At 42.4% G+C, this 21,586-nt stretch overlaps 1 protein-coding gene across 7 annotated transcripts in view; it reads right to left on the bottom strand.

The window, feature by feature from the left end:
- The window catches only part of APBB2 (amyloid beta precursor protein binding family B member 2), a 108,874-nt gene that overhangs the window by 39,173 nt on the left and 48,115 nt on the right, over positions 1-21,586 (bottom strand). For all 7 annotated transcript variants that reach the window (XM_075709096.1, XM_075709098.1, XM_075709100.1 and 4 more), the window contains one exon: positions 2,717-2,863. In XM_075709096.1, the coding sequence (XP_075565211.1) occupies positions 2,717-2,863 (147 nt within the window). The remainder of the gene's footprint in view (positions 1-2,716; positions 2,864-21,586) is intronic.

The raw sequence follows: 21,586 nt of genomic DNA, 5'->3' as shown, positions 1-21,586 counted from the left end.
TGGAAAAGATTGGAGAATGGGCAGATAAGCAACATAAGTCACAGAAAATTATCCTTGCAATGCTCAAGGGATAGCTTGGCTGCAGCCAGAAGCAATATATTTTGCTAAGTCTTGTTGCCTTATTATACAAAAGCTATTTTAGAGATGAAAACACTGCAGAGGGCAAGAAGAAACAATTTAGACGGACTGGGAGCTTGAACATAGGCCTCAATGTCTCAGACTGCTGAAGAGCTGCAGAGACCGGATGGTCCAAGATGAGGAAGGCTCTTAGGAAGAGCCACGCAGGGGAAGTGAACAAAGGAAAGACAGACTCAACCCCAGCAGTCTTTAAGGGAAGTGTTATATACTGCGGTATATAGGCCAACGGCAACAATATATTTCTTTCATGTAAGTTATTTTGTAATGCACAGGAATATAATGCATGGCAAAGTAGCAACATAAACAGATGAGTTGTGTTTTTCTTCTTAGATTTTACAGAACCATGGAAGTTAGAAATTTACAGGGAATTTCTTTTGGAGGTGAGCGGAGGGCATGAAATCCCACATTAAAGCCAGTGACAAAGCTTCTGCAGGGTCAGGATTTTACCCAGGGTGTGGGGTTTTTGTGTGCTTTCTTTTGTGTTTTTAAATCATGAAAACTTGGGGATGGTCCTTGTCCCAATTTCACTTTCATCACATTCTAGCTAAAATAAATCTTTAGGCAATCTTAAAACCTCTATCTGCAGTCATCAGTTCTAGCTTCATAATAGATTTCTGCTGTATGTGCTCCACCTGATATGTCAGTGATGAGCACACTTTTTTCAGATTCCTCTCTAAAACATGCCTCTTCCAATCACTCTTGGGGCATTACATTGCCAGCAGAAAAATGTGGCTGTAATTATTTCTTTTAAGATCAAGAAGACAATTTACTTCAAGGGCCACCTATTCAAGCACAGTGTCTCTCTTGTTTTGTCAGGCTGATTTTTAAAATTTTTTTTTATGAATAGCATTTTTAATTAAAACTTCCATTCAAGAGGACCAAAACTTTTCACCAGTTTGGCTTGAAAACCTGCAAGGGTTTCCAGCAAAGAACAATGGGATTGACAGAGAGAAATATGGAAAAATGTGAACATTAACTCTTAAACCAGAATAAAAAACACAATTTCAAAATAAACACTGTATTTCAAGTTGATCAAAGTTCTGTCATCTGAAAAATGGCTGGGATTACACACATGTAAAGAGAGTGGGGGTTTTTCCCTCACGGGGTCAGCAGTAAGTCCAAAGTCCATGACTGACACATCTCTAATTGCTTGTCTAGCTGTATTAACTAAATAAAACTGTTCCCAGAAGTAAGAAAAAGGGAGACCAATGTTATCGTGTTCATTTATACATACATTTCTTACATAGAAAAACCCTTCTGAAATGACTTTAAATACATAAGACACTCTAAATGTGTCCTTTGAAACATCACTTCCATTTTTAAACAGCCACTTTCTCCCAGTTGCTCCTCTGGAGCATCTCTGCATTGTTGTGGTCATAGTCAGGACACTGGACTCAAGCCTGAGACTGTAACTTGGGAGACAGATGGATATTTTTCCTAAAATTTTTACTGAAATAGACAAGTCTGTCTTTTAATTCCTCTTCTGTTCGGCAGTGCTGTTTCTCTTAGATCACACAAGTGGAGGTTACAACATTCACTCTTACATCACTTTTGCATTCAGATCTTGTGTAGTAAATACCCATTAGTGTAACTCTCCTGAAAACACGTCAGGAGAGAGGTAGAAAATAAGGTTTGTCTGACGTTTAAGTTGTTCCATGAACAATCACATAACAAAGATGTTGTTCTATGGGTTTGTCTGCTATGTCCTCTGTATGTCCCGCCACTATAACACCACCTTTCCCTTTCTTCTTGTTTCACTTAGTGATCCCGCCACACCTTCCACTCTTTCATCCGTCCCCAGCACACCTCTTTTCCAAACCACAATACCTCTAGCTTCCTTCATGTTTCCCCCTGGGCTCCCACAGCATTATCCTGTCTTTGCTGCCACTTCAGAAAGAAGTACAGAGCTTGCATGGTTCAGTTGATGAAGGTGTACTGACCTATCAGCAAACCAAGAAAGAGGAGAGCTGGGCTCTCTCTTTTTCCCTCCATGTGTGGGAATTTGGCATCCTTCAAAACTGGATGACACTGGTGAACAGATTCAATAATTATTAGAGAGGAACCAGCAGACAGACTGATGACATATAATTAATTTCCTTCTGAAACACTGATAAAATAATCATCTTACAATAAGCCATCTGTCCATCAGTCTCAATCTTCTCATACATTTCAGAAACACGGGTCACACCAGTCTGGGTTTCCTTAAAGCCTTTTTTCTCACTGGGAAACCTCTGAAAATGCTCTTCCAAAGCACCACCCTCAAACCTCTGGTCAGGAGAAAGACTTTCACCGATTTCAACAGTTTGCCTTGTGTGTCCCCAACACTGTTATTGCACAGGTGTGTACTAGCACAGATGTAAACATGAAGGTGAGATTTTTGTGGCATCTGCTATCCCGAGCAGTTTGGAACAAAAACATCACCACTTTCCTTGAGCCCTTTTGTATGTTTTGGCAGTGCCAGCTAGGATGGGGAAATCCCAAACACAGAGCATGGGCATATTTGCTTACAGTTTTTCTTTCAAGATGTTTTATGACACAAGAGTGATGTTCCAAGAGGAGAAGTTCACCCCGTTCTTACCTCTCCCCAAATGCCAACAGTGTCTCTGATGTCGTTTTTACAGTAAGAGAGTTGTCTGATGCAATTGTTCACAGCAACACTGCTTTTTCCAGGAGCCAGATCTTCTTCTGCCATTTCTACCCAGCCCAGAGATCGCACAGCAAAGCACTAAAAAGAAACCAGAAAATATCTGAACATGTATCGGAACACACAACACACTGCTATATCCAGCTATGGAAATCTTGTCATGCAACAGAAACTAGTCAGTTAAGGTTAAAGATTCCCGGCTAGGAGGAGAACAAAATCAAGGCCTTATAGATGAGCTTATGCTCAAACATAAAGAAATTAAAATATAATTTGAGAATGGGAAAGTGAAAACATTTGAAGGAACAAAGCAGAATACATGATTTGCCAGGAAAGGTAGCTGTGGAGGTAACAGTAATGCTTACAATAAAATACTTTTGCTAATGTAAAGGAGGAAACAAGGGAGCAGTAAATAGTAGGACACACAAACACAGACAAATAAAGGAAAAAGCACAACTACAGATACAGTATAACTGAAATTTTAGCTAGTATCTAGAGCTCCAATTGAAAAGAAAGAAAATACTATTGGATTACGTCTGTTTTGAGATTCACACTCATGGTATATCTCACTGCCTGGTTTTTAATCAGAAAATTAGGTTTTTTTGTGTATTACAGCAATCATTTCTACAGTAAGTTTAACTAAGGTAGCAAACAGTAACAAATTCAAAGCACTAACAAAAAGATAAGCTATCGTAAGAGGAAAGCAGGCTTTGTTCTAGAAGAAATTAAAAATGACCTTTAAAATAAAACAATCTGATTATACAGTTTTTTAGCAGAAGGATGTTTAGCCAACCAGAACACTCAGTTGGCAGAATAAGCCAAGGCGACATTACTTTGCACATATGGTGCTTTTTGCAAACAAAACAAAATGGGAGAAATTGAATGGCACCATCTCTACCCTACATCTACTAGAGTAGGGAATAAAAAACTTTAATTCTGAAAAAACACCATGCATTTGCTCTCAGGCTTTACGGTGGGTGAAATACAGACCTCACACTAAGCCAATGGGAGTTTGTCTATGAGATCAAGATTTCCTCCGGAGAACATTATGGGTACATCTCATTCTCAGATGGCAATGAACTGCCAGTGACGGATGCACAACAGACTGACTGGTGTACCTCCTTAATAGGTGCACCAAACATTTATGATGGTCCCTAAAGGTTCAGCAATAATAGTTCCTTAACAACGCCATACCAAATTCCTGCTGTCTTCTAGGTATTTAATACGGCAACAGACACAGCCACGGAACACTGCCAAATCAAATGCCACCCCATCTCCGAGCTCCCTTTTCCCTGCACAATACAAAGAAGCACGTGGCTCGAGTCAGTGGTTAGATAGCGCACCAGCACTGACTGAAGCTGCACTCACTTCTTACACCCAAATCGTCTTTGCTAACCATGATGCCTCCTACAGAGGTGCAGGATTTGGCAGGCACAAGTTCCAAAAGTAGAAACAAGACAATTTACAACTAATAACTGAGTATCTGCCATCACAGAACATCTCTGTTCTTCCAGCCCGAGCCTCCCCTAACCAAGACAGATCAAGTATTGATGTCAGTTAGTAGTCAGTCCTTGGTACCCTGCTTGCTTCAGCGTTATTCATACGTGTCTTCTGAAATGTTATGCTGTCCTGAAATGCTATGTTGTTCTAGTGAACTGACTTGCAATTATTTAGAATCATAGAATCACAGAATGCTTTGGGTTGGAAGGGACCTTGAGAGATCATCGAGCCCAACCCCCCTGCAGTAAGCAGGGATTGAACCTGTGAACTTGGCATTATTTTCACTCAATCAAGCTCCCTGTTAGGTACTCAGCGCAATTTTGACCTTGCAGAGACCAACACTCATTGTCCAGAGCTGCCGCCTTGTGCCACAGAGCTATCTTTGCTGTCAACAGCATCCTGCGGGTCTAAGAAGGCAGGCAATGATCTTGGGAGCTGCTCGAAGGAAGCCGGCACCGGTGACCGCCGGGAGCCACGCTGCCTCCAAGAAGACACCGCCCACACAGGCGCACAGCCCAGGAGCAGCAATAGCAGGTCCATGCTGGAGTTACCGATTAATCCTTCTTCTTGAGATGCAGTAAGTAAATCGGCTTCAGAGTTCAAAAGCAGACACTGAATATTCATTTGCCACCTTCCAAAAACTGCTGTGAAGTCAGAGAGTAGGTCAAGCTCACGCACAATCACTAGTGTGCCATTTGGGAACCACTGTCCTCAAAAAATGATCCCAAAACACCAAGGTATTTTAAATATGCATAATAAGTCAACTTTGGAAAACTAAGGGAGGAATAAAATTCACCAGTGGGTAAAAAGATTAACAAGCTTCTCCTTCCTTCCCTTTAAAACTTCTCTCCTCATTCAGCCTTCTTTCACCTTGCACAACACACTCCTCCAGCCTACTTCGCCACGCAGAAAACCCAGCCTAAGAGCCTGCCTCTTGCACCTCCTCCAGCAAGTCACTCATCATAGAATCACAGAATCGTTTAGGTTGGAAAAGACCTTTAAGATCATCCAGTCCAACCATTAACCTAACACTACCAAGTCCACCACTAAACCAATTAAGGGTAGAGTAGTAATTAATTTTGTGTTTCCTGGCTTGGTGTCTGGATTATTTTTAAATGAAAGTAAAACTAGGAATCATGACGCATCTCATCTAAGGTATTAGACAGCAAGTATGCTCTGCAAATTGTGTGAAACATTTTAGTGAGTTTGGGTAAAAATATTAAAGCTTCCCATGCCTCCAGATTTTTTGAGGATGTATTTTTTTTCAATTATTATTATTTTTTTGCTTTGCAAACAAGGAAACCAATATGCAAATTCTCCTACGCTGCTGCTTCCTGACCCAGCTCTGCTGGAAATGCACAAAAGCACTGGCTTTCAGATTTTAAGGGGAGATGAAGGAGAAGGTGAAAGAGGAAACAAAGGAGGGGTCACCACTCAGGGGTGCTCTTCACTCCAGGGCTATGCAAGATACTAAAATGTCCATTTTTTAGCAATTATTAAGGTCATCTAATCTCAAGATTGCAGAATTGTTTTTGGCATATCAGATGCTCATGAATCTTGCTGGAAGTGCTGCAATGCCCACTGGAGTATTAAATATTTATCTCTGCTAGCTTTTAAAATACAGAATTTTTTACTGTGCCAGAAGAAAGGGTTTTTTTACAAGTATTTCAATATTAAATTGAGTAACAGAATACTAGGAGAGAGAAACATTTTCTAAATCATCTTAAAGAGAGGTGAAGAACTAAGTATATACACTAAGCATAGTGTTTCCTCATTATTCTTCATATCTCAACCACATCTGCAATTTGTTAGCTGCTTTCCAGAACCAAAGATAATTATAGTCCTTGCACCAAACAGAGTATACCTTAAGAAGGCAAAAAACTGGTGGAAGACAATCAGTTCAAGTTGACAGCAGGTAAATCTCTTTATTACTGAAGATGGTGAACTGTTTTGGTATTTCTTTCCTGGTCATTTTTACACTATGTTTAAAATTCTCCAGTGGTGGCATCCAGTGTATTTCTTTCCCTTCCCAGCCCACTTCATGACAGTAGAGTGAGCTGAACAGGACACTCTTGTTGGCTGTCCCACGTATTCTCCTCTGTGTGAATGGTTTGGCTTCCTTCCCCACTTCCAGTCCCTCTCTGTGCTTCCAAGCCAGGTAGATGTGAGAAACCCAGCTGGCTTCTGGCACCTGGCAAGTTTTTGTTTGTGTGTTTTACAAGAAGCCCCTACCATAACCCAAGTAAAATGCTTCAGAACAGCTTCATCAAAACTAACCGATTTCCCAAAGACTCACTACAAACAAAAAACACTCTCAGTAAAACCCAGAAAGACTTAACACCCCACCCACAAAGCAACACAATGCCTATGTACCTGAGGATACACATACAAGAAACAGTCTTTTGCTCAAAATACACTTAAAGACCAAAAATCTTCTATTTCTTGGTTGGCTCTAACTGAATACGCATGCTGGCATGACTCAGAAGTGATGGCAGACCTTTACGCAGATTTCAGCACTAGAAAATATGAGGAGTCAGAATAACACGTGATACATACCATGGTTCATTTATCACCAGTAAAATAGGTAACAGAAGTATATATACACACTTATCATCAGTAAAATAGGTAGCAGAAGTACATACACACACACCTACGGGGCGGGGAGGAACACTGGAAGTGTGCGCACACATGCCTGCATCCCCTCTCTCTGTGTATTGCCAGCAATTGTACATCTCTCTCATAAAGGATCCACTTCATGCTTTATTGTTGGTGAGGTCCCCCCCTTAATTATTTGACTTGGAGGTACTCTTTAAAACAAACCACAAAAACCGGGGCTAGCTCATCTAGCCACAACCACAGAATTGCTTAGTTACATGGCACACTAATCCATCATCGCGGTTACCCCAGCTCCCACCAATGGTACTTACTAGCCAAGAGACAAAGGTCTTGCTTTGACCTGAAAGAGCTTTGCTAATGCACCCTCTTTTCTCCTGGAACTAGTATCCAGAGGCCAGGCCAAGCTAAAAACCACTGAGTGCAGCTCTCCTTGGCTAAGAGTCTATGAACTCAGTAAAACAGACATTCCTGGTAATGCCAGTTGGTTAAGTACCTCTACTCAAGGTTTATATATAATTATTGGCAAATCATAATTTCAAAGTAATCCAGATGCCAACTTTTGGCTTACAGTAGTCTACCTCATTTCTTTTCTCCCTCTTGTATCATGTTATACGTTATCAGTATTAACTCACAAAAGAAAATCTTACAATTTTTTGTGCCTGGTCAGACCCTCCGCTTTATCTTAAAATCAAACCCTAAAAAGGATGATTTAAATAACCATACCTGAATAAAGATAAATGAAACATGATTTTCCTACCTGCCTGAATCTACTGTTCCCAGACACCTTCCAAGACACAGCAAAGAAAACCAGGTTTAAAGAAAACCAAAAAAAGCTGATAAATACAGCAGGATGAAAGACAGATTTAGGAACTGTATACTGTATTTGGGTCATTTGGGTATTGCTGTTTGGGATGGGGAAGGATCAAAGATACTACCATGAACACTGTGTGCTGAGATAGGTGAATGAAAAAATGTTTAAACCATGGTATGTCAACAACCTTGTAATTTCAACTCGACTGGAGACTTCACATTTCCTGCTAGGCTACGCAGGATATTGCACAGAGAAAATACATGGGGAAAAAAAGGCCACCTTATCACACAGTGCCCCCTGAAAAGACAGGTGAACAGAAATGAAAACGCAGGTATCACCGCTCAGTTTTACAGTTCTGGGGAACATATGTTTGCATGGCTGCAAATCCAATTAATGTTTCACGGTTAATGATCTGTAGCCAAAGAACCGAACTCATAAATGGTGCAATCCAAACTCTGTAAAAGGCTGTAAACCTCCCTCGCAGTGCAGCCCTGATCTAAAACATCGCCTAAAGCTGGGGAGCTTTAGGTTTGAAGGAATGAATGAATTGTGGTTCACAGTTCTGCTCTTGGGCATTGCAAACCCTTCACCACAGGGTAGGGTTCTGCTCTGCAGCAGCTTTTCCAAGAGGAACTCCAGAAGGAGTTTTGACAGGAACGCAGAACCATGACAAATCTCTGCACATAAGCATATGCCACACTATAGTTGTTGCCTCATGTAGTACAAAGCATGTACCTTTAAAAAAAAAAAAAAACCAACAACAAAAAACAACAAACCAACCAAAACCCTGAAAACCCAAGAAAACCAAAGGAGACACAACCCCATACTAGGCAGAGGACAAGAGATCAATTACACAAGACTGATGGCAGAGTAGTATTGGAAACTGGATGGATTGTAAGGCCATGGGTAGAAAGATCCCATTACAGGGAAAAATTGGATTAGAACATCAGTTTGAGAACAACAAACAAACATTACAAATACACGGACTGATTGTTTTTTAGATCACACAGCTGTTGGTAGCCTCTATGAACATCTACATTAGAGTATGTTTGTCTTCATGATTTAAATCTGTCCTACTAATTTCTTCTCTACTTCTGTGCCTAAAGGACTTGGATTTCCCTTTGTTTCCCTTTATGTTTTTCCTTTTTAAAGGTTATCTCTGTCTGCAGACATACGTAAATCATTACCGTATTTAATAAGGCCTTTTATCACAGACCACTGAGCAGGCTTGTGCCTGAGACACAGCATGTAGGTCACTTAACCGTTTCTTATGCAGCCAACACAGTCTTGGAAATTTCACTTACGTTTGGTTTAACAGTTTAAAAAGAAAACAAAATATTGTATTATTTTATGCTTTGGAAGATCAAGTATCTTAAAATATAGCCACTCTATTCCAAGAAAGAAATATGTTCCAGTATATTTGCCAGCTATACATGAAGAAAGCTTGCATTGATTCCAGATGAAAATATTGGAGATGATCAAAGCTAAACCAAGTAACAAAAGAATAAAGAGATCTTATGCAATTAATGAACAAGCAAATATTTTCATTTAGTTGATGTTAATAGACTGCAACATATCCATTTTCTCAGAGGAATACTGACAGTTGTCACATAAAAATTTCTTACAAAAAATTCAAAATGCAGAATCAAAAACATACTAATAAGTTTTTCCAACATTTCCAGCTTTCTGTTGCAGTTTATGTTGTACTATTTGAATGCTGAAAATGTGCACGCCATACAAAAATAAAGACATAGATATTCAGGTCACAGTGGAACTCAGAAATCCACTAACAATTGCTATTTCAAGCAGATGATTGTAAACTAAATTTCTGTGGAATAAAATATGAGGGCTTTACAAATACTGTAAAATAACCTTTATAATAAATTACTTCTCTAGAGCAGGTCAATATTGAACTTCCTGCTTTCACAGTCCCTTACTCATTCTCCAAGACACTACAGTCTCATTTTTCCCAGACTCACAGACTCCAACGTGTAGGATGACAAAAGTCCCTCTCTTGCTTTCAGTTTAATACTTCTGTCTCAGACTGCTGGCTCGCAGCCAGAGGTCAAATCTGCTCTATCAAGGCAAGAAAATGTTGCAGGACCATTGTACTGGTTCAAGATTTTTTGAATCCAAATTTCTTTTTCACTACTGTATTTCTGAATCAAGTAAAAAATCTAGTCCATTGAGCAAAAATGGAATGGACACTATTATTCTCTATTAATACCCTTTTGCCCTATGTAGTTCTGAAGAAATTAAAATCACCTTATTCTTTTCTCCCGTCTTCTCAATAAAGAATAGGCTTTGATTTTAAATGCTTTGCACATACCTTGACTTCACATCCTAAAGGGATGGGTTTATGGACTTTGCTTTGAGCTACTAAGGATGTTTTGGGTTTCATTTTAATTCAGTGAAATAAAAAACATGCTTCCTCAGTGAAGAAAAGGCAGTCATATTTTTCACCAGAAACTAATAAAGGATGATTATTGCAATGATGCTCAAATTAGAGTTTATCTTGCAGAGTAACTGAACTGTTAGGATAACTCAAGCAGGTTTCATTATTCTGCAACACACAAAAATGACCCTAACAAACACTCGTATGTTTTGTCAGTAAAGACAAGCCCTGCAGGAGTTTACAGGGCATGAAAGAATGTGTGCATTGATTTCTTTAATGCTCTGCACTTGTTATCTTTAACCTTAAACATTGTATTTTTCTGATGAGGGCTCTTCTGCAGGCTGATAGATGTAAGCAGTTCTAATGCAGCCAGAAGCACTTTATTCAGTACTGTGGTGCATAATTTCAAAGGCAATATGCATGACATCCACATAAAAAAAAAAAAACCAAACCAAAACCAAAACAACCTTTAGGTGAACTCTCAACCTTACTGAATCAATGGAGAAAAAACTTCCGTCTTCACTAGAGTCAGGATTTCATGTCTCTTTAGAAGCAAAATGTGAAGAGTAATTTGTTTTCTGCAGAAATTATGTTTACAACAAGATCCAAAGTCAATTAAGTTAAATAACTTTTGAAAAAGTCTCTTTTGAAAAATCACTTCTGAAAAAGACTCAAATGAACATGAATCCTCAGTCCAGAAATCCTGAGCCCTGGTGGGCCTCCCACATTTGAGGACACACTTACTGTCACACTGCCTCCCTGCAGCACCGTGAAGCGATCATCTTCAAGCATATGGAATAATGCATACCCACATAGGAGCAACATGGCATTACGATGTATCATAGAATCATAGAGTGCTTTGGGTTGGAAGGGACCTTTAGAGGTCATCTAGCCCAACCCCCCTGCAGTGAGCAGGGACAGCTTTAACCAGATCAGGTTGCTCAGAGCCCCAGCCAACCTGACCTTGAATGTTGCCAGGGATGGGGCCTCCACCACCTCTCTGGGCAACCTGTTCCAGTGCTTCACCACCCTCATTGTAAAAAATTTCTTCCTTATATCCAGTCTAAATCTATTCTTCTTTAGTTTAAATCCATTACTCCTTGTCCTGTCACAACAGGCCTTCTTAAAAAGATTCTCCCCATCCTTCCTGTAGGCCCCCTTTAAGTACTGGAAGGCTGCAATAAGGTCTCCCCGCAGCCTTCTCTTCTCCAGGCTGAACAACCCCAACTCTCTCAGCCTGGCCTCATAGGAGAGGTGCTCCAGCCCTCAGATCATTTTGGTGGCCCTCTTCTGGACCCGCTCCAGCAGGGCCATGTCCTTCTTGTGCTGAGGGCCCCAGAGCTGGACGCAGTACTCCAGGTGAGGTCTCACCAGAGCAGAGCAGAGGGGCAGAATCACCTCCCTCGACCTGCTGGCCATACTGCTTTTGATGCAGCCCAGGATTCGGTTGGCTTTCTAGGCTGCAAGCACACATTGCCGGCTCATGTCCAGCTTTTCATCCACCAGTACCCCCAAGTCCTTCTCTGCAGGGCTGCTCTCAATCTCTTCAATCCCGCAACCTGTACTGATACCGGGGGTTGCCCCATCCCAGGTGCAGGACCTTGCACTTGGCCTTGTTGAACCTCATGAGGTTCACACAGGCCCACCTCTCCAGCTTGTCCAGGTCCCTTTGGATGACATCTCGTTCTCCTGGTGTGTCAACCGCACCACTCAGCTTGGTGTCATCTGCAAACTTGCTGAGTGAGGGTGCACTCGATCCCACTGTCTATGTCATTGATGAAGATGTTAAATAGCACCGGTCCCAGTACGGACCCCTGAGGGACCCCACTTGTCACTGGTCTCCATGTGGACATCGAGCCATTGACCATGACCCTCTGGATGCAACCATCCAGCCAATTCCTTAGCCATCGAACAGTCCACCCATCAAACCCATATCTCTGCAATTTAGAGAGAAGGATGTTGTGGGGGACTGTGTCGAACGCTTTACAGAAATCCAAGTAGATGACATCCATTGCTTTTCCCTTGTCCACTGATGCAGTTACTCCTTCATAGAAAGCCACTAGGTTCGTCAGGCAGGACTTGCCCTTGGTGAAGCCATGCTGGCTGTCTCGAATCACCTTCCTGTCCTCCATGTGCTTGAGCATATCTTCTAGGAGGATCTGCTCCATGATCTTCCCAGGCACAGAGGTGAGGCTGACAGGTCGATAGTTCCCAGGGTCCTCCTTTCTTTCCTTTTTAAAAATGGGCACAACATTCCCCTTTTTCCAGTCAGCAGGCACTTCACCTGACTGCCATGACTTTTCAAATAGCATGGAGTGGCTTGGCAACTACATCAGCCAATTCCCTCAGGACTCTGGGATGCATCTCATCAGGTCCCCTAGACTTGTGCACATTGAGGTTCTTTAGGTGGTCTCGAACCTGATCTTCCCTTACAGTGGGAGGGGCTTTACCCCCCTGGTCCCCATATTTTGGTCCATCGATTCGGGAGGGGTGAGGAGAGAAGTTGCTGGTGAAGACCGAGGCAAAGAAGTTGTTGAGTACCTCAGCCTTCTCCTCATCTGTTGATACAAGTTCGCCTTTCTTGTTCATCAAGGGGGGTACGCTTTCTTTAACCTTCCTTTTCTGGTTGATATACCTGTAGAAGCCCTTCTTGTTATTCTTTACGTCCCTTGCCAAATTCAGCTCCATTCTCGCCTTGGCCTTCCTGACCTCCTCCCTACACAACCGGGCCATTTCCCTGTATTCCCCCCAGGACACCTGTCCCTGCTTCCACTGCCTGTGCAGTTCCCTCTTACTCTTTACTTTAACCAGCAGGTCTCGACTCAGCCATGCTGGTCTCCTCCCATCCTTGCCTGATTTTTTACACTTGGGGACTGATAGCTCTTGCGCTCTATGGAAGGTGTCCTTAAAGATCTGCCAGCTCTGTTCTGTTCCCCTGCCCCTGAGGACCGTTTCCCAGGGGGTCCTTCTGACTAACTCCTTGAAGAGCTGGAAGTTTGCTTTCCTAAAATTTAGGGTCCTGACTGTACTCCTCGCTTTTCCCATGTCCCTCAGGAGCATGAACTCCACCAATGCGTGATCACTACAGCCCAAGGTGCCTCCAGTCTTGACATCACTGATGAGCTCACTTGCATTGGTGACCATCAGATCCAGTATTGCGTCCCCTCGGGTAGGTGTGTCTATTACCTGGCTTAGGAAGTTGTCGTCTATGCATTCCAGGAATCTCCTGGATTGCCTACAGCTCACCGTGTTGCTTTTCCAGCAAATGTCGGGGTGGTTGAAGTCCTCCAGCAGGACAAGAGTCTGCAAGCGCGAAGCCTCCCGGAGCTGGAGGAAGAAGGCTTCGTCAGTAGGCTCCCCTTGATCAGGCGGCCTGTAGTAGACACCAACCACAAGGTTCCCTTTGTTGCCTCTGTCTCTGACTCTTACCCATAAGCTTTCGACCTGCTCGTGGCTATTCTTCAGGGACAGCTCTTCACACTGTATTGATTTCTTTACGTAGAGGGCAACGCCTCTGCCCCTCCTTCCTCGCCTGTCCCTTCTGAAGAGCCTGTAGCCATCAATAGCCACATTCGAGTCGTGGGATTCGTCCCACCAGGTTTCAGTTATGGCAATCAGGTCGTAGCTGTCTAGTAGCACAACAGCTTCCAGCTCCTCCTGTTTGTTCCCCATGCTGCGTGTGTTCGTGTAGAGGCATTTCATCTGGGCTGTTGGCCGCGTCACCTTCTTAGTGGAACATCCCTTGTTTCCCTCGGGGTGTTTCACGAAGGTTTCCTTGTGAGCTCTAACTATTTCAGGAGACCCCGGTTCATCTCTGCCAGACTTCAACTGTGCTGCGGCATCTCCATCATGCCTCTGCACAATAGGTTGAGGGCTCACAGTAGCACCCTGTCCCTCTAACCATTGCGTACCATCCCACAGCTTGTCACAGGCAAGCCTGGTACGTTCCCCCTTCCCCTTCACATCTAGTTTAAAGCCCTGTCAATGAGCCCCGCAAGCTCCTGTGCAAAGACCCTTTTTCCCCTTTGAGAAAGGTGGCTCCCATTTGTCGCCAGCAAGCCTGGTGCCATATAGGCCGTCCCATTGTCGAAGAACCCAAAGTTGTGACCGTGGCACCAGCCTCGGAGCCATGTGTTAAGAGATTGGATCCGCCTGTTCCTACCAATGTCACCTCCCACAACTGGAAGGAGGGAGGAAAAGATGACCTGTGCCCCCGATTCCCTCACTAAGCGTCCCAAGGCCCTGAAGTCTCTTTTAATCACCCTTGGGCTACGCACTGCAACTTCGTCACCACCCACGTGGAAGAGCAGTAAGGGGTAGTAGTCTGAGAGCTGTACCAGGCTGGGAAGTCTCCTGGTGATATCTCTGACCCAGGCTCCTGGCAGGGAGCAGACTTCCTTATGAGGAGGGTCCACCCGGCATATTGGACCCTCCGTTCCACTCAGGAGGGAGTCTCCTATGACTATGACCCGTCTTGTCTTCCTTGTGGAGGTGGTAGTAATACGGGGGGTAGGTCTTTGTGGTCTTGGCAACTCTTCGGGTGTAGATGGATCAACGCTCACATCGTCCATTGACTGGTCCTCCACGTCTAGAGCCTCATACCTATTGTGCAGAGGCACCTGGGGGGTCACGGTGGGCAAGGAAAGGGTTCGCTTGCCGCCCTGATTGCAACTTGTTTCCACTCACCGCTTCCCTCTAAGACCCTGCCTACATCTTGGTGGGAGGAGGATACTGGCTCCCTTTGGTCACAGGCTTTCTCTGGAGGCTGTCCCTGGTCAGGTGTCTGGGAGCTCAGAGCGTGATTCTACCTGTCTATCTCTTGCTCAGCCTCCCTGATGCTCCATAGCCTGTCTACTTCCTCTCTTAGCTCTGCCACCAAGCCAAGTAGGTAATCCACTTGGTCACAGCGCACACAGCTGTTTGCTCCACTGACATCTGTTCCCAGAGCAAGCTGGTGGCACTCCCTGCAGCCGGAGACCTGGATGGCTCTGTGTTTCCCTGGGAGCTCAGTCTGGGTGGATACATCCTGTGTACTGCGTATCTCATGTTTTTAAATCTCTTAAGAGATAAATATTAGCTCCTGCTCCCTTTTCTCTTTGATGAAATGCAGGGAATTTTGGGAAGGAAGACCTCTGTTTTCTTAAAGTGAAATTTAGAGTCAGAACTAATACGAAAATGAATATACATGCTGGCTAGATCTATGTAAATATTGCTCTGTCATTCAACACAATGTACCATTTTAATTGATTTTTAAATTAACTTCCTCCATAAATGTACCTTTCAGCAGGTCCACAATGGACAAATAACCCACCAAGGTTGTACCATGCTGTTTTCAAATGGTGTATATACAACATGTAACATATATATCATAAATAAATATATAAATATTTATACATACACCCACAAATACACATTCTGCACTTTTTTCATTAAAAATCTATGCAATGGAATGGTAAACTTTGTGGCATTGCAGACTAGAGCAGGCTATTTCCCTGAGCTGCACTAAACTGACAAGCTAATGTAAATAATTGAAGAGAAATACAAAAACATCATCTGATCAGTTCATTTTGTAACAGCACGACAATGAGCAGACATTCAAGAGGCAGTTCACAATCAACAGGCCACTCTAAAGCTGGAGCTGACAGGGGCTATATATTGTTTTAGAGGGGAAATGCTTGGTCTCCACTGGGGAGTATGAAGGGCTGCAAGCTGTGATTACTTCTGCAGTGTATTAGCAAAGGTGCCGGTGAGCTGATGGGGAGGTCTGCCAGCAATATCAGCAGAGGCTGAGCCAAACTGGGAGCTCCCTGTGTGCCAAATCCATTGGTCTGCAGAACGGCAACAGGAGCTTTTTGCCTGTGGGACGTGAGTACGCAGTTTCTGTCCTCTCCTGAGGGCTCCTTCATTATACACAAAGTACTGCTGGCCCAGAAAGTTTACTGCGCTGCAGCACAAAACAGTGAATAAATTGTGATTAAAAACAATTAAAAATAAGAAAACATTAAAATATTAGGAAGTGCAGATTCTTCTGGGGGGGGATCTCTTACAGCAGCAGTTAGGTTTTTCTTGTGTTCTGCACAACAGCCATGGTTTGTCAAACGGTTGTATACAGCAAGATGCTGTACACAGACCTTGGCCAAAAAAACCTGCACCGTGTATCTCCATGAGAAATGGTATTGAAGACGACACTGGCACTTAAACCTAGTGAAGCGATAGAAAACTCTTCTTAAACAGCCACCACTGGAAGAAATATCATTTAATCACATCACCCCTCCTCTCCCCCCAAAAAACACCAAACCCCAAAAACCCCTCAGGCATGCTCATGTTTTCTCAAACATGGCCAGCACTTCCTGGTAGAGTAACTATAATTTTAACAGCACTGCTTCACTTTGGAAATGGTTTCCCATTACTTGGAGGCTATGGCAGCACATTGGGTGCCCCACAGTGTGCCAGCGCTGCCTTGCCCAGCTGGCAGCCAGGGAAGCTACCTCCCCACGGGGAGAGCCCAAAGTGCCCACGCAACCTGGCCACCCATGGCGCTCACAAGGTAGTAACTGCTTCAAGGGAAAAGTGTGACCCACACAGCTCCCATCTGCATCATTTATCCTCCTGTAATGCAATTGCTATTTATGTTCTTACTACTCCAACAACAATTCCTGGTCAACAGACCTGCGGCAGACAAAGTCGCTGTCAATACTGGAACTTTATGGGCCAAGAAGATATTCTGATTTGATTTGAAACAGAAGGGTTCTTATATTTTATCTCCTCTTTTCCCAATCCTGCCAAAATCCGGCAGCCCAATGCAAACCTTTTATACAGTATATCTTAATAAAGTAAATACTGATAATGCCCCTAAATTCAAGACATAATTATTGCACCACAAACCTGGAAATTAATGGTAAATTTTAAAGCAGTTTCCATTCTCTTTCACATGAGGAATGGTTTTGTGACATATTTTTCTAAGGAAGGCTACAAGTAAAATCTTGCCCTCTGCATCTCTCCTGCTGTTCAGTCACCCATGTCCTGATCCTGCACGAAAGGTTCGCATCTAATTAGATCCCAGAGATACGTGGGATTTCTAAGAGTGAAAGACACATCAGATTTTGCAGGATCTAATTATAAATCTTGAAGGGCTCAGGCAATTAAATTACATTATCCCAGATATTTATATTATACATATATTACAACAATTAATGGTATACAGAGTTACAATACGTTTAAACAAGTGAATCGCTTAGATTTGGGAAAACACTACGTCTTCCTCTGCCCTGGACCAGTCTTCATATTTTATTAAACAAGACTCCCATTTAGGGACAAGGTGGAAGTAAATATTCTCTAGATGGAAATGTGTTTTATGATGTACCTCACATCATGACATTATCACTTACAACATCACCTAATGATACAATAGATGTCAACAGTAATAAGTATCAATCATGGAGAGAGAATGAATGAGCAAACATACTCTCCAAAAGTTCTAATGTACAAAATGAAAAAGACATTATTTTAAAAAAAAGAAAGAGCCGAGGAGATGTATTTTAGTGCTTTAGTCTGCTATTTCTAAAACTGCTTTTGAAGCAGAATGTTTTCGAGTACCTGCATCATTTACCTGCAGCATCTCCGTAGCTGGGAGGGTGCCTTAATGCTGCTAATGGCAGCCAGCCAGATTCAGAGCCAACCAACCAGTTCAGAAACTGTCGTCCCCATCACTCACCGTTGCTACCTAGAAGCTGCAAGGATGTCAAGGTAGACAAACCTTTTGCTGTGCTACAGTAATTGTCAAGACTGACCTCTTTTTGATTATTCACTGGATGCTTCAAACATAACATCTGCGTTTTGACTCCTAGTTTTGAAAGCTACTAAAATGACTACCCAGATGGTGAAAGGGGGAAGAAACTAAGGGCACCTTTTTGTGTTTGAAAGAAACAAGGAAAAACCACCCTAACCCCAAACTCCACTACAGTGTTTATTTTGGTTTTAGGTTGTGTTTGTTTGTTTGGGTTCTTTTTAAATTTTTATTCCCAGATTAGCATTCTTCCCTCTGAAAACGGAAGATAAACCAATACCAAAAGGAAACAATTTTTTCAAAACTACTTAACGCTTACTCTATAGTTCTTTTGATTTAAAATACTTAAGAACATCATTTAAGGAAGATCCATAAGCACAGAGCACAACCTGCTTTCCTACGTTTTGTGAAAGCTTTCTGGCATTTCCACACCATCTCATCAATGCAAAAATCAGTATTTCCAAAGACGCACTTAGTTTTCTATTGGGAGTAGCAGCTTCATGTTAAAAGAACGATGTACACATGGTTTAGGCTAATGCCCAAAATACAAAACTCTGCTGTTCACAAGAAACTTTCAGCTACTGGCAAGAAGCCAGCACTAGTAGTTTAGGTTAAAAGGTTTTTGACTATCAAAGGAAGGTAAAACTTGAATCAGTTTGTCAGTAAGACTAGTCAAGGCAAACGCTCCCCCCCACCCCCCCCAACCATTTAAGAAGAAACTTGAAATTAATACATGGGATTATATATTGTGGTTCCCTATAAGGGTAAAGGAATGCGTTCAAGATTTCTTCTAGTCCTCTACCCTGTAAGAGGTTCTATTTCCTAGGGAATGAAAACCAAGGATTGTTTTTGAAAGAAACAAATTCCTATTCTGAAAAACAAGCAGAAATGCCATTTTGGAAGAAAAACTGTTGAAGATGCCTGATTTTGCTTTTAATCTTTTTTTGTAAGGAGACTTAAGATGGAATAAACTCCTCAGATTTAACTAACTGAATTGAGTCCATTAGCTGAAGTTAATTGAACTGAGGCTTTTTGTAGTGTTTCATGTGCTCATGAGAAGATTACAGGCAGCATAAGGTGGACTGTGAAACTGCTGGAAAATGTTGAATACTCCCTGTTTGCACCAATAATTTTAGAAGCTCCTCTGACTGTGAGAGAGAATTATGGACTTCAGTGGGAAAAGATGATTCTTTCTTGGAATTACCAGACATGGCAAAAACTCCTCCTCTCTGGTTAAGTCTTTACTTGCCTCAGAAAATCAGACTCACGTCCATCACCAAGAAAACAGGCTGATTATTTACTAATGGTCCTGTGTCTAGGCAGGATATTTGTTTCTGGAGAAGACTAGAAACAAGCAAATGTAGGATGTCTCTAAAACACACATACCTGCCTCCATAGCAAGAAAAGGAGCAGAGAGATGGATACTAACCCTTTGGAGGGCACACAGTATTTTGTAAAATTATTTCCATAGTGCTATTTACAGGCCACTTTCATGACAGCCACAGGTGGTCTGACAAGTCAGCTTGTCAGAAACATCCCTCACATCACTCCAAAAAGCTTAACTGGTTAATCCCTTTCATCACCAACTTGGCATCCATCACCAACTCACTTCCCATGTCTCCAACTGTGTTTTCATTCACCTACAGTTAAGTCATTCAATTTAAATACCTGGTATCAGCATCTCCTACCTCTATCCCTCTTGGAAATAGTCTCCTCCCCTTCCTTTCAAGATCCTGAGCATTTACTGGTTTCTAAAGTAGGAAACAGACTTTTGGAGCAACTGCCTAGTACTTCCACAGGTATAAATACATTCTTCCCATTCTTAGACATTGATATACAGCTGAAACTACTCTAAAATAGCAAGGCTGGAATGTGACGCTCTGCTGAACAAGCTGATGTGGACAGGGAATTTGAAGACCTGTGCTTAACACAGAAAGACTGAATCAAGCCTTAGCAGAAACCCACATTTAAAAGGAGAGAATAAAGGCAAGCCCAAATGTCAGGCCAAACAGGCCAATTCTGAAAAGCTTTTGGAGAAAGTGAGTCACATGAGCTTTCCATTTTTCATCCCATTCCTACAGACAGAGACAGGTTTCCCCAGGAGGTTCAGTTTCTTTGCACAACTGCAAGGAAAAAAATTAGCATCCTTCTATACTTTTACACGTGGCCATCATATTTTACAACAACGTAAAATGAGACAGCCCAGAGGAATTTACAGTTCAGGATTGGTAAAAGCATCTTTTTACCTCCCTTGAAACTCAATTAGCAAGGCACAGGTTGCTCTATAAATTAATCAGGAAGGTTACGATCTGTCTCCTGGGAAGTAACAATTCAAAACTCATTTCCAGTTGTGCATGTTTCACATGCACAATTAGGATCCTTGTCAAGTGCAATGAGCCATCTCTTCAAGAAATTCCTACCAAAATAAATTACTGAAACCAAGAAGCTGGATGCAATCATTGTCCCCTTTCTCCTGCTTCCCTTTCTCTTTTACAGCCTTGTGCAGACAACCTGCACCAAGTTGCCAAGGATATGAAGCTCTGAACTGCATCTCAAGCGCACGATGTATAGAGAAACATTTGTTGTTTATTGACAATTTTGAATGCTTAACTGTGTTGCTGCATAAGTCACTTTTCTTACAAGAATTATGAGACACACTCTTCCCAAACCTGACATTTTTGCACTGCTACAATCTTTGCAGAAGTTGACAGATTCTGGGGGGAAGACAACTACTTCAGCTTTCCACAAGGTGGCATGGTTCCCTTTGCTGAAAGCATTACTCAGTGCCGTTGAGGAAATTTAATTTTTTTTATTTAATTTTTTTTTTTTTTTAATGTACTGGCCACTGTCATGAATAGGTTTAAATAGGTTTAAGATCTCTAAAATATCTCTAACAAGGTTCATTTTAACAAATTCCTCCAATAAAGAGTTTAATGAGTTAAAAAAAAGCTTCCTTCTCTTATGCTGAAATGAAGAAAAGTATCTGTGCTTGCTGCCATGCAAAAGCAAACTTCAATCAAATATAGTCAAGGCACGCCATGTGGCAGAGGAGAGCCTAAGGGGCTAAAATATCTGATTTTCCAAGTCTCAGGTCATCAGTTTCAAATCCGACCAGAATTCTTTCAGTCTCAAAACATTTTGGGTAAAATGGGCTAGCAAGGAATCCATCTACCATACCCCCTTCCCATCCATGTGAGAATTAAAAATCCCAGAGCATTTTCCACAGGTGAAGATTTTCCTGCTGTTTCTGGACACTTCCCATCCCTGTGGGGTACGGCCATTCAGCAGCTGCTGGTCCTGTCCTCGGGGCAGAGGCAGATGCACTGAACAGCTCTGCCCACAGCTTCTCCTGCTGCAAAGCAGCCCCAGCGCTGCTGAGCTTCACTCGCAGCACCACGCATGCAGTCACTGCTGTCCCTGCACAACATCCCCATCAGGCACTGACAGACAGCAGGTGAGGTGCTTTGATTCAAGCGATTTAAAAAAAAACCAACCAACCAAACAAAAAAACCACCAAAGTTTCTCCTCTATTTCTTGTCTTGCTCCTCTCAGTCACTTCTGTGAATGCTTCAGTGCTCAGTTTTGATTACCCGTTTACGCGTCATCAGCATGGTTTTGCCTGAACAGGAGAAACAAAACCAGCTGTTATAGACAAAAGAGGACAAGCTTTTGGCATTGACCCATTTCCCTGACACTGGA

This window comes from Pelecanus crispus, chromosome 4 (genome assembly GCF_030463565.1).
Source record: "Pelecanus crispus isolate bPelCri1 chromosome 4, bPelCri1.pri, whole genome shotgun sequence".
NCBI classification, from domain to species: domain Eukaryota; kingdom Metazoa; phylum Chordata; class Aves; order Pelecaniformes; family Pelecanidae; genus Pelecanus; species Pelecanus crispus.
The sequence above is the reverse complement of the archived record's forward strand: the minus strand, read 5'-3'. Positions and strand labels throughout refer to the sequence as shown.